At 35.4% G+C, this 13276-nt stretch overlaps 1 protein-coding gene across 1 annotated transcript; it reads right to left on the reverse strand.

Annotated features, from left to right (window-relative positions):
- On the reverse strand, nt 1-13276 carry LOC137043243 (B-cadherin-like). Its single transcript, XM_067419434.1, has 15 exons — nt 13142-13276; nt 12240-12344; nt 11610-11759; nt 11325-11480; nt 11052-11196; nt 10787-10953; nt 8732-8860; nt 8434-8619; nt 7162-7412; nt 6439-6581; nt 2507-2728; nt 2213-2431; nt 1502-1626; nt 1257-1388; nt 1-1045 (listed from the first exon to the last, which is right to left on the reverse strand). The coding sequence occupies exons 1-15, from the start codon at nt 13274-13276 to the stop codon at nt 836-838; spliced, it is 2475 nt and encodes an 824-aa protein (XP_067275535.1). The 3' UTR covers nt 1-835.

Below are 13276 nucleotides of genomic sequence, written 5' to 3' on the forward strand. Positions count from 1 at the left end.
AGTAAGTACACACTGATGGCCTAAGACACGAAACGAGCGGTTTGTGTGAGAAAACAAAACGTATTTATATAGTTTTTACCTCTTGTACACCACTACGTCCGACTGATCCGAGGGCGCACGTGCATGTTTCCTGTTGTGACATTCGCGCGTTCTGGCACAAATCTGTTAATTTGGACTTCTCTGTGTATGCTCTTTGAGGTGGTGACCATAGACCCGCATTATGTGAGGCACAGACAAGAACGGTTTGACCTAAAATGATCAAAATTGAAACTACTGGGGAAACAAATACTCCTACATCTCGGATGCCCATGAGGTAAGCTAAAACATATCAAAATTTAATTTCAAAGTGAACTATCCCTTTAAGAATGACTTCAGTGCTGTTCTTTGTTCTTTTTTCAGAGAAAAGCTTAACTCAAAGTCTTCCAGAGTCGTGGTCAAAGCTGATTCGAAAGACCGCCGTTCGCCAGTTTCTGTGTTTACTAGAAACACGCAAGCGCAACTCGGCCGTCATTATGTTAAGACCCGCCCACCGACTCTATACTCGATGTGATTGGCCCGACCAGAGTTTGGCGTTTACAGCTCAGAAGTGTATTGAGAGTTGCTAGACGATACTCGCGGGCAGATTAGATTTGCTGCCGCTAGGGTGTGTCTTAATTTCTAGGCTAGAGCTTCATGACAATTTGCACTAGATACACACTTTGAAGCTTCAGTGTCATATGTAACAAGCTAAAGGTATAATTTTACTGACAGAATGCATTAATGCATTACAGCATATTTGGTAACAGATTTTACACTCACTTATAAAAACATACATATAAACATATGAGGACATATATCACTCATCATCTCCTACAGCATACATGTCAGCCAGTCTCCTGAACTGAGATCCCCAGTTCTGCAGATACTGGAAGTCCTGATCTCCATCGCTGATGGACGACTGTAGAGAGCTGAGAGATCCAGCTTCAGATCCCTCACCCTCATGAGCAAACACTAGCACGGAGTCATACGGCGCCACATAGTGGTCATCATCAGCTGTGCACAGATTCTACAGAAACACAGAATCCAATATATTAAATGTGCATTTAACTCATGATCATGATGATGATGGTGATTCTGTTATGGATGTGTCATTGAATCTTTTGTTGGTCCGACCCCTATTCTTTTCCGTTGTTCCAGAGACAACAAGTATTATTAACTTGTAGAAATCATGGTGGCTCTCATTAACATATACACACAAACACTCTTACTATACATACTTCGTAAATGAAGTGTCCAATATCTTCATTTTCCTCTGGATGTTGGCGATAGAAGACCGTATGCAAGGGTGGTGGGGCAATATCTGTAGAGAAAATCTCTGGTCCCCTGCACAACAGCATGATATCATAGTCCTGTAACAAACACATGTACATACACAACAAAAACACAGAGTACAGTAAGGCTTAATAATAATAAATCGCTTCAGTGGATTCATTGAACATGACATTAGAAAGTCCATGTGCACCTGGTCCTGTTCGCCGCCTCCTTCCTCATTGTAACACAAAATATTGTCCCTGTCTTCTTGTTTCTGGCTAAACTGTTCCGACTTTCTCCCACACCTTCTCTTCAGGTAAAGAAACAGCAGCAGCACTAAAAAAAGAAGAAATATTTATATTAGTGCTGGAGAAAAATGTATTGTGATGAATTGCATCAAAATCCAATTAATCCAAAATAAAAGTTTGTTTACATAATATATGCATGTATATATTTAAGAACATTTTTATAGTTTTATAAAAAATATATCTATTTATATATAAATTATATATACAGTGTAGCATGCAAATATTTCTTAAATATATACATACTTGTGTATTTATATACACATAATAATTATATGTATATTACACATAGATTATGTAAAAACTAACTTTTATTTTGGATGCGATTAATTGATTGCCCAGCACATATTTATAATATATTAAAGTACAAAGCAGTTCTTTAAATTGTAATTATATTTCACAACATTATTGTTGTACCATATGTTTGATTAAATAAATGCAACCTTGGTGAGGAACTCTTATGCAAAATAAATAAATAAATAAACCTTTAACTTAAATGGTAGGTTACAAAAAGATTTGCAAATATATTAAGGCATTAAAGTGTCATATTTAGGTTTATACATCTATATTCAAAATGTTCTTGTTTGTAAACCCCTATTTATGGGTTGTTTGCTTACCAAGAATGCATAAGATAGCTGCTAAAACATAGAGGGACAGGATGGCGATGTTAGCAGCATACACACTGCTGGAGCAGGTAACATCATCACCTTTACAGTCACACACCTCCACTATGATAGAACTGTCCTGAAATAACATCTTAGAGTCGTACACACGCAACAGAAGGCTGTGTTCGCCAAGAGCCAAACGTCTGAGTGGTCTCAACCACACCGCACAGCCTGAGAATTGAGAACAGTGTGAGATATCTAATTTACTTAAAACAGATGAACAATACTTGATGTTAGTTCTCTTACTGGGGTTGCTGATGATGGTCCAGTTGCTTTGATATTCTTTATGTAGCTCTGTGATGAATGGTGGGCCGTTTTCTGGCCCATCCGGATCTGTGATGGTCAAACAAATGGGCTTTGGTTCTGTAGAACATATTGGGACTCTGCCCTGCTCCAGCGCTGGAGCGTTGTCATTAACATCCAAAAGCGTGATCACTAATGTGCCTGTTCCTGTGGCTGGCTCATCATCTACAGAAAGAAATACATTGCAACAAATTGAAGCTTGATGCCTTGGTCAGACTAATTTATGAAGTGTGCAGTTTAAAAAAAAAAGAGAAGAGTAAAATTCTGTCATTTATTATTCATTTTTGACCTTCTTCTGTAGAACACACAGGGAAATGTTGAGCACAAAATCTACCCTGCTTCTTTCCAGTCCTTACTGGTAAATTACTATTAAAGGTGTCCTAGAATGAAAAATTGAATTAACCTTGCCATAGTGAAATAATAAGAGTTCAGTACATGGATATCACATACTGTGAGTCTATTGCCTCCTAACTTCTTATGTAAATCTCGTGAATCAAAAACACCACGGAAAAATAAGTGCTTTTCAACATAACGCCAACCGTGACGGAAGCTTTGGGGATCATTTATATGCACGCCCCCAACATTTGCATCTGTCCAAACATGTTCATTGTCAGGCCGAACTGACGAAGCCGAATCATTGAGACTGCAGGTAAAGACACTCGAGGATAGCAAAAATGGCAGCTCTCATGACACACGTCATGTTTAGGCTGTGCAGGGGACTGTTGTCATATGTCAACAGTCATGGTTGAGGTTTATTATAATCGAATACCACAACAAATCGTTCATTTGTTCGGCCCATTTCAAGAAATCTTCGCTCGGCATCTTAAACTGAAGAAAGGGGCAACTGTATTCCTGCAAGCAGTAACTAGTGATTTATCCACTTATTGACTAGCTGTTTAAACAATTTCTGATTAAACTGAAAGTTTCTTAGAGACCGCATTGTGGGGCGATGCGCAAAAAAATGACGCAAGATGCCAGTACAGTAACAATAGGAAACTCCAAGTACCATACAAAACTAAATAGTGTGTCTAATGACAAAGGTTAATATTATTTTGTATTACAAAATACAACCGTAGATACGTTACAGATCGTTCACTCGATCATTGTAGCAAACATCACCTTTTCTACCATATAAGTTAAAACGACTTAAATGCAGCTTGTTATGGGAGGCCGTTTCAGCATAAAAACGTTCCAGCCTTACTCGTCGTAATTATATTTTTACTAGTAACAATTCAATTAAAGAGCTCTATAATTTAATTTGTACTAGTAACAATTACAATTATAGAGCTCTATAATTCAATTTTTACTAGTAACAATTATGATTGTAGAGCTCTCTAATTGTATTATTACTAGTAACAATTCCAATTAGAGAGCTCTACAATTCATTTATTACTAGTCATATGTCTCCATTGACTTCCATTCATTTTTAATTATAGAGCTCTGTAATTCAATTGTTACTAGTAACAATTGGGATTATAGAGCTCTCTAATTGAATTGTTACTAGTAAAAATTACAATTGTAGAGCTCTCTAATTGAATTCTTACTAGTAACAATTGGGATTATAGAGCTCTGTAATTCAATTGTTACTAGTAACAATTACGATTAGAGAGCTCTCTAATTGAATTCTTACTAGTAACAATTCAATTAGAGAGCTCTGTAATTCGATTATAGAGCTCTACAATTACACATATCCTTAATGTGTATTTTTACTAGTAATAAATCATTTGAAGAGCTCTGTAATTCAATTGTTACTAGTAAGAATTCAATTAGAGAGCTCTCTAATCGTAATTGTTACTAGTAACAATTGAATTACAGAGCTCTATAATCCCAATTGTTACTAGTAAGAATTCAATTAGAGAGCTCTACAATTGTAATTGTTATACTAGTAACAATTGAATTACAGAGCTCTATAATTAAAAATGAATGGAAGTCAATGGGGACATATGACTAGTAATAAATGAATTGTAGAGCTCTCTAATCATAATTATTACTAGTAATAATACAATTAGAGAGCTCTATAATTATAATTGTTACTAGTAAAAATTGAATTATAGAGCTCTATAATTGTAATTGTTACTAGTACAAATTAAATTATAGAGCTCTTTAATTGTATTGTTACTAGTAAAAATATAAATACGACGAGTAACGTTGGAACGTTTTTATGCTGAAACGACCTTCCATAGCTTGTTTATTGGTGTTTTCAGATCATCCGCCCATGAGAGCTCCCGTGCATATGGTTGCTAGATTGGACATGTTTAGGTAAAACATTGGATAGCATACGCTTTTTTCACAGAAAAGCTCTGTTTGGGGGATTTGATATGATTGAAATCTGGCAACCGCACAAACACAAGCTCTTTCTCGTGCATGGATGATCTGAAAACACCAATAAACAAGTAGGCTGCATTTTATCTCCATTTGAGATGTTCTGCTTAAAGTGTCATTCAGTCGGTCTGTGTTCTGTCAGGATGGTCAGGACTCACGAGCCTCTTCGCTGAACAACTGAACTGCTGTGAGCTGCTGAATTAAGCCAATCAGAGCAGAGCTCAACATTAATATTCATGACTCTTCCAAATAGGGCAAAAACAGAGCATTACATCCTATAGGGACAATTTATAGGGTTGTAAATGGACCTGTAAAACTGTATCAGGACCATTTTTGCCCTTAAATAAGCCACATTCCCTCTATGTAGATATCAGAGAACAATTTAACATATTGTTTCAAATCATTCTAGGACACCTTCAAGAGATCGATCCTATGTGAACATGACTTTTCAAAAAACTGGCAAATCGGTTCTGGCAATTTCCCAGTATAAGTAGTAACATTACCTTGTAGCATTGCCACATAAATTGGTACACTAAGGGGTAGGTTGTTTAAATTATTGTTGCATATGTATTGTTGATCCTTTTTTTTGTTTTACCCTATTGGATGTTGTCTTAACGTGTATAGGTGTCTGACCCTGAAACAAACTCTCACGAGATTGTGAGCGAGTCCTTGCATCAAAAAATGTTGATTCTTTAATAGAGCAAGTATTTTTTGAGTGTGTAACTCCTCAACTTATTTCAGACTCGGAGAATGTTACAACCTGTAAATTACTGGGAAGATGCTGTGTGTATACAAAGAACAGGATCACCGGTATGAGCACAGGGTCAGAACGTAAAGTCTGACGCAAGAAGTCTGATTTGGGTCAATCAAAAAGCTCAGTCTGAGCTGTTAATAAAAAGTTATGTTTTATCTCTTTTTCTATATAAACAAGTGTTAGAAAGACATCTGGACGACTGTCGTGCCATCAGTGCCGTGGCTCTGGAGTATGTATGTGTATTTAAGAGCAAAACCGGATTCTGTGTAATCATCCCTTACGCCTGTCACTCAGAAGTAAAGAATAAAAAAAGTTTAGTCAAATTGAACAGATAATGAAATAAAGCGTTTCTTCTCATCCAGGTGGATGAAGAACACAGACTAGCATTTAAAAGAACTGTATGTAAGAATTGTATTTCAATTTATAATAAAATGGCCGTGATTTGTCACTAGACTTTAAGAAATCATGTTCATTTCAAATACTTATATCACTGACAACAGTAGTCCAGTAAATTTTTTGTTGTAGCCTTCAACTGTTGACATGTTGTGTTTCTAGTTACCACAGCTGCAGATCTACAAATGTTCCTGCTGGATCCTGCAAGATCTGGCAACCTCGAGTCAAGGGGGAGGGGATACACCTCTCTACAGTCATTTGAAAGTGATTGCAGTACCAGTTTTGGCAACAATCTTACATACATTTCATTTAAAGGTCATTTAAATGTCAGAAATTTCCTTTTTGGGTTTCATTTTTCATTTCAACTATCCAAGTCTTTAAACATCTAGATATTTTATTAAATTACCATTGTCGTATGCAACTACTAAGACTGTGTACTGTCCATCTTTTATAAACAAGGCCTCTCTGTCCAGTGAGCTCCTGATTCTGATGAGTCCAGTGTCCTCTGAGATCTCCAGCCATTTTGCAAAATCATGCAGCAACTTATATCTAGTATCAAAAAAAAAAAAAAAAAAAAAAATGAGCATGACAGAAAAAGTGGTGCATAAATGATAAATTATAAATAATTAAAAAATTTATGAAAATGTGAATCATTCAATACCATATACATCAAAGTACCACTGTTAAAATGGTGCCACCACAGTACTTTATTGTAAAGGCAATTTGTGATAAATAAAAACAGGTTTAGTTGCACAAACAAATGATTAATTCAAATTATTAATTCAATTATTAATTCAAAATAAAATAACTATACCCAGACATCCAGCATTTCAATGTTTACTGAATCAACATCAGGTATCAAGGTTGAATCACTGTTGAAATTAGTTTTAATTTAACGAAGTGGATCAATGTTGATATTAAATTTGTTCTAAGTTTGTTCATATATTGTTAACTTTTTTAAAACAAACATTTAGCATTATTTCAACATTGAAAAATCAACGGACATTATTACAAATTTGGTCATGGTAGTAGGTCACATGATAAATACGATAGATAAATACAAAAAAATGGGGGTTTCATAATATGACACCGTAGAATTGTGCTGTTTTGTGTATCATGCAGGCAAAACCTTAATTTCTGCTCTCTAGCAGTGTCTGGGTCTTTAGCTGTGAATTTTTGGATGGTGCTGCCCACCACAAGGTCCTCATGAACTTCGATCAATTTCTCTGCAGGCTCAAAGACAGGCGGCTCGTTTACATCCTGCACAGTGATGGTGACGGTAGCGGTAGAAGTGGAGGTGGGCAAAGGAACAGCAAAAGGAACCTCATTCTCTACCACTACCAGCAGAGAGAAATTGTTGGCCTGCTCGAAGTCCAGACCCTAAAAATACATGGACAACTGGATTTTATTTTCTAGGGCTCCAAAAAAAAAAATCATCATCACTAGAAGGCTGCACGCTGACCCAAAATGTTTAGGGTTAATAATATTTATTACTTTTTTTTAAGGCTGCATTGATTTAATAAAAATAAATTTTAGCAGTCATTATTCCAGTCTTCACATGATCATTGAAAAATCATTCTAATATGCTGATTTGCTGCTCAAAAAACATTTATTATTATAAATGTAGAAAAAAGTTCAACTTTGATGAATAGTTCAAATGAACAGCATTTACCTGAAAAATAAACCTTTTACTGTGACTTTTGATCAATTTAATGCATCCTTGGTGAATACAATTAATTTCTTTCCAAAATATATAAATAAAATTATTACAGACCCTAAAAAAATCTAACAAAAGGTTTCTCAGTGGTTTACAATAGTATTAAATGTACTTAAAAACATACTAAAAGTTTACAAAAGTTTGACTCCAAGAAAGTCCCCATTTTCAAAATGGCGACCGTCAGGTCCTTAAAATGACCATTACTCATTTGTATTCTTCCTAGACCAGGAATACTGGTGCATCATGATACATATTTTGGCCATGTAATATTCTAATTAGTATATCTGCATGATAAATAAGCAATTACAAGTACAATTATATATTAAGGCAATTGGTTACAAGCATATTTATGAGAAAAAAATAAGTACAATTTCCATTAAGTAATTGCATTTCTCCTTTCTCATATCATTTTGCCTACACAGCAAACTCCACACTCAAGTGTGTTAAAATAACTTTGAAGCAGTGTTAAAGTTAATAAGATAATTAAATGATTGAGTCGTGATTGACAATTAATGATGAACACCTGCTGTTAACAAGTAGAGTCACATATCATGGCGATTAGTGTTTGCTGTAGTTGACTTTTACTTTTAAAACTTTGTTTTAAATTGGGCACCAAGTGCTGAGGGGGGCACCACGAGAATTTTCTCTCAGCATATATTTAGTTTTGTATGTGGGTATATTCACTTTTAATGTTGTGATAATTCCCTCCATCCTGCTGGGGCCCGTGCTGATGTTGAAGTACCCTTCCTCGTTGCCCTGGACGATGGTAAACTTCGCCATCGAGTTTGCAGTTAAAGGCTCGTCTCTATCGGTGACAACCAACCTTGCAACAATTTCCCCAACCCTATTTTCTTGTACTGTGCTAGAAAACTGCCAAAACACACAAACAGGCACTTCATAAGCACTCAATGCCAGATGTTTGGAAAATAAAAGTGGAAGTTTAAAGTTGGAAAGTTTAAAGCCAAAATAACAATTGACTCGCCTTTCTTTTGCTGAACTTAGGTGCGTGATCATTGATATCAGTGATTTTGATGATGACAGTACAGGTGGAAGAAAGACCGCGACCATCCATATCTGCCGCCTCAACAGCCAGCGTATACACATCATGAGTCTGTTACCATAGGGATGGCGACAGAGACAGATATGTTCAGATGATGGTTATAAAACAACTGTTTAATACAATGTTTCCCGACTCGGTTCATGGAGGCACACCAACAGTACACATTTTGGATGTCTCCTTCATCTGACCCATTTATCTCTGGTCTTTGAGCCTAATTTTTGGCCTGCATGTTTACATTCTCTTTAGACTGTTGGTGATCACTTTACTGTGCATATGGTAGACCCTCTGGTTTTGAATGGCCATGCTATTAAAATTATTTGGCAGCATGGACAAAGATAATAATCTGGTAAAAAAAAAAGATAGATAAAAATCTGCCTGAATGTACAGTATATACCAGAAAATAACAGTACTTTTAGGTTCTAGATCTAGAATGAATTCTTAAGTGAAATAAAGTAGTGCTGTAAGATTGCATGAATTTAATTAATTAATGAGAGATTTACATTTTTATTTTGTTAAAGCTGCTGTCCATAACTTTTTTGTCTTGAAAATTTACAAAAATTATATAATGAGAATGTACAACATGAATCCATTTTCCAAACTGTGTTTTTGTTTTACCCTGAATCATTATGGTACACTTATGATAAGTGTTTATATTGGGACTATTTCAGAGCGGTCTGGTAGGCTGCGGAGGAGCAAAGTCACTGCGTTACTCGCCATAGACATAAACAGAGAAGTAGCTCCGGCAGTTCTGTTTATCAAATTATTTTGGCCCGATTTCCTACCTTCCGACAATCCTAGCTCGGTCCCCATTATCATGATGGTTCTAGAGATTATCTTATCAGAATTTCCTGTGGTGTAAAGTGTGTTAAGAGTGTCCGAATCTGCTCGAAAGAACATCAGAGCCGTCCCGATCGCGAATCGTAAATATTCAACATGCTCTTCTTATTTAGTATTTTTGCTTGTGTCCAGTTCAAATATATGAAAATTCTTAAATCAAGATGTATTTACAAGATAAGTAAAATGACATAAGATATTTTTCCTTGTTTTCTGGGAAAAAATATCAAAATGAAGTGAGTTTTTGCTTAAAACAAGCTAAATGATCTGCCAGGGGGGTGAGCAAAATCTTATTTCTGTTTGGGACGAAAACAAGAAACCAGATTTCAACTAGATTATTTTTCTCACCCCATTGGCAGATCATTTGCCAAAATTTAAGCAAAAACTGACTTCATTTTGATTTTATTTACAACAAAACAAGAACAAATATCTTATGTCGTTTTACTTATCTAGTAAATGCATCTTGATTTAAGAATGTTTAAATCTTTAGACTGAAAACAAGACAAAATTACTAAGTAAAAAGAGCATTTTTTGCAGGGTATTCTATTTTGCCTGGAAATGCTTCCAACACGCTTTCATGTTGAGTGAAAAATAGGCATCTGTTCTATTTCTAGCATGCACGTGTTTTCAGCGTGGCTCAATCAGTGCCTGAGACGCGCGTCACACTTGCAGTGTGTCACCGGCCTGAAGTCTCGCGAGATTTCCTGTATTTACAGTTCGAGACACTGGTTTAAAATCTGTTTGTGTGTGGTGTGCTGTCTATGTCACATCATGGCACACCACACACTATAGGAGCAAAACGGTTCAATTTAGGATTATTTGTCCTCATGTTTGTGGTCTATCACATTTTGAAAATCTTATAAGATGTAAAAAATATTTTGGTGTGTACCCAGCATTATGGACTGCAGCTTTAACTATGTATAAATGTGTTATTTGTATATTTTCATTTTACTATTTTATCCATTTTTAATTATTTTATTATACATTTTTATTTCAGTTTTAGTATTTTTAGTACTTTTTAGAGACTGACACGGAAGAGATGAAAGTCGTTATTTTAGTTTTTTTATTGGTCTTATGGGTTTGGAACGACATGAGGGAGAGAAATTAAAATTTTGGGTAAACCAACCCTTTAAGTTTTAGTACCTCTCTGTCCAAAATGCTCATAGAGGCCAGACTGATGACTCCATTTGATGGGTCAATGTTGAACACTGCATCGTTGGGTTTCTGTCTCACCAGTTTGTAACGCACAATGGCGTTTAAAGTATCAGGATCATCCAGATCATCTGCTGTCACTTGTATGAGAGGCACGTCTGTATAAAACATTTTTTTTTGTGTTATTTTAACTTGATACAAACGTTTAGTTATTGAATACATTTGTGAGATGGATAGAAGAATCTTCATATCCTACTTTGTTTTGCCCTTTCCATGACCTCTCCCATAAAAGGATTTTGGGTACAGGAGGGTTTGTGGTCATTTTGGTCAAGCACTTTTATGGTGAGTTGGATAGGGGTTTCAGTGTAGTCTTGATCTTCTGCTGAGGCATGAATTGTGAGCTGCCCAAGTGCACACACATAAACTTAAACATTTTTTTTAATATATATATAAAGTTACACACTAACTCAAACTGTCTTAACATGTTATGCTTGAGATACAGGTTCTTAGATTATGAAAGGTCACTCACAACATATTCTTCAGTTTCCTCTCTGTCCAGGTATTTGGTGACCAACAACATGCCTGAATATTTTTCTACTTTGAAAAGGCCTTCGGGCGGCTGGTCGGCTCCAGCACCTGTTATTTCATAAACCATTTTCATGGAATCACCAGCGGTGGACTTCATCTGTGAAGCAAAATAACACACAAAAAAACATATTTTTTGGAATGTTAAAACAAAGACAGAGCAAAGAGGACAATAATATGCAAATTAAAAATAGTATACAAAGCAAAAAGGACACAAAGAGAGATACACCTTCACCACTTGCTTTGGGAATGGGCCTTTGTCATTTTCTGAAATGCTGATCGGGGGAATCAACCAATCCCTCTTTCTTCTGATCATACCATTATATGGCTTTGGAAAGACCCACATCAAGACATCACGGGTCTCTGGAATTGTGCTATTCTGAATGACAGAAATGTAAAGAGAATAACCACATATGAAAACATTTAAAAAGATTTTGAACTACAGTACAATAGTTAAAAGAACTCTTTAGTTGCATTTTAAAATCCAAAATACATCAAGTTGCCTTAATTTCAAAATGTTTGTTAGGTTTAAAATTATATGCCAATAGATATACTATTCAAAATTATGATTAAAATGTATTTTGAAACATCTTATTTTGAAACAATGCATTGGTAAAACATTTTCATATTTGATGGGATGATTATGAACTACACTTACTACTATGAACAAGAAACTGACTTGAATCCACAATTATTATTATTATTATTTATTTTTGTACAGGTTATATGTAATGGCAGATATACCACTCGTTTTTGCAATGAACATCCAACAACTTTTTGGAACTACTAAATACTTTTAGAAATAATAAGGGAAATCAGAAAAAAAAGGTTTGTAAATATATCGGTGTAATTCATATACCTGCAAAAGCAGGCTGTTTCTCTTGTCAAGCACAAACTGTCCATGTTGAATGGCTCCTAAATACTCTAGAAGAATTTTTCCTTGGATTGTGAATGTGAATATCACCTGTTAAAACAGATGAGCATGCATCATTTTTTTGTATGTGAATTCAAATAATAATAACTTTTAAAAAAATCAAGTAATCAGACAATTCATGACTTTTCACATGAATCAGGTTGCATACAATTCCTATATTTAAGTTAAAACACAGAATACTATATTAATTCTGATGCATTCATTTTCTCTCCAGTCTGTAATAAAATCTGTAGACTTAACTCAATTTAAGGAGTTATACACTCACACAGCAATTCATTTAAAAATAATGACATGACTCAGTAATAAAAATAGTTTCCATATAAAACAGTACATGTAAAATATTTCCTTTTAATTAAACTCCAAAATATAAATTCCATTATCTGGACTTAACTTTTCCAGACAGAAATACACAGATGATGGTGTCGTCGTCACAACATGCATACAAAAACAATATAAGAAATAAATAAATGAATTAAAGAACACTCACCAGAGAGAAAACACAAGTATATCCCTTCATGATCACAATGTAATAAAGTAATAAAACATATGTGAAATATACCCTTTCTCCATGTATCTTTCGTTCTAATTTTCAACAGTAGCTGTGCTGTAAAGTCTGATCTCAGTATGTGTCCGCATTTGCATGTTTATGAGAAGGTGCTGTAAGCAAAACATCAGAGGACAATGAGGTTCACGACAGATGACAGCCATGAAGTAGGCCTAGTATATGCAGGTATTGCATGGAACAGTTCAGTGACACCTTCGATAAACTACATCCATGGAGAATGTTTATTATAAAATCCTGCGCAGGACACACAACATCATGAGACCGGTTCCATCCAGCACACAGCTTTTTCTGCCTGCTTCCATCGGAGAGGAGATACAGGTCTCTTCAAGCCAGAGCTACCAGAATGGCCAATAGCCTCTATTCCCAGAGTACTGAATAAGCTGTTCTCCCACTCCAT

Source organism: Pseudorasbora parva, chromosome 16, assembly GCF_024679245.1.
Source record: "Pseudorasbora parva isolate DD20220531a chromosome 16, ASM2467924v1, whole genome shotgun sequence".
NCBI lineage: Eukaryota > Metazoa > Chordata > Actinopteri > Cypriniformes > Gobionidae > Pseudorasbora > Pseudorasbora parva.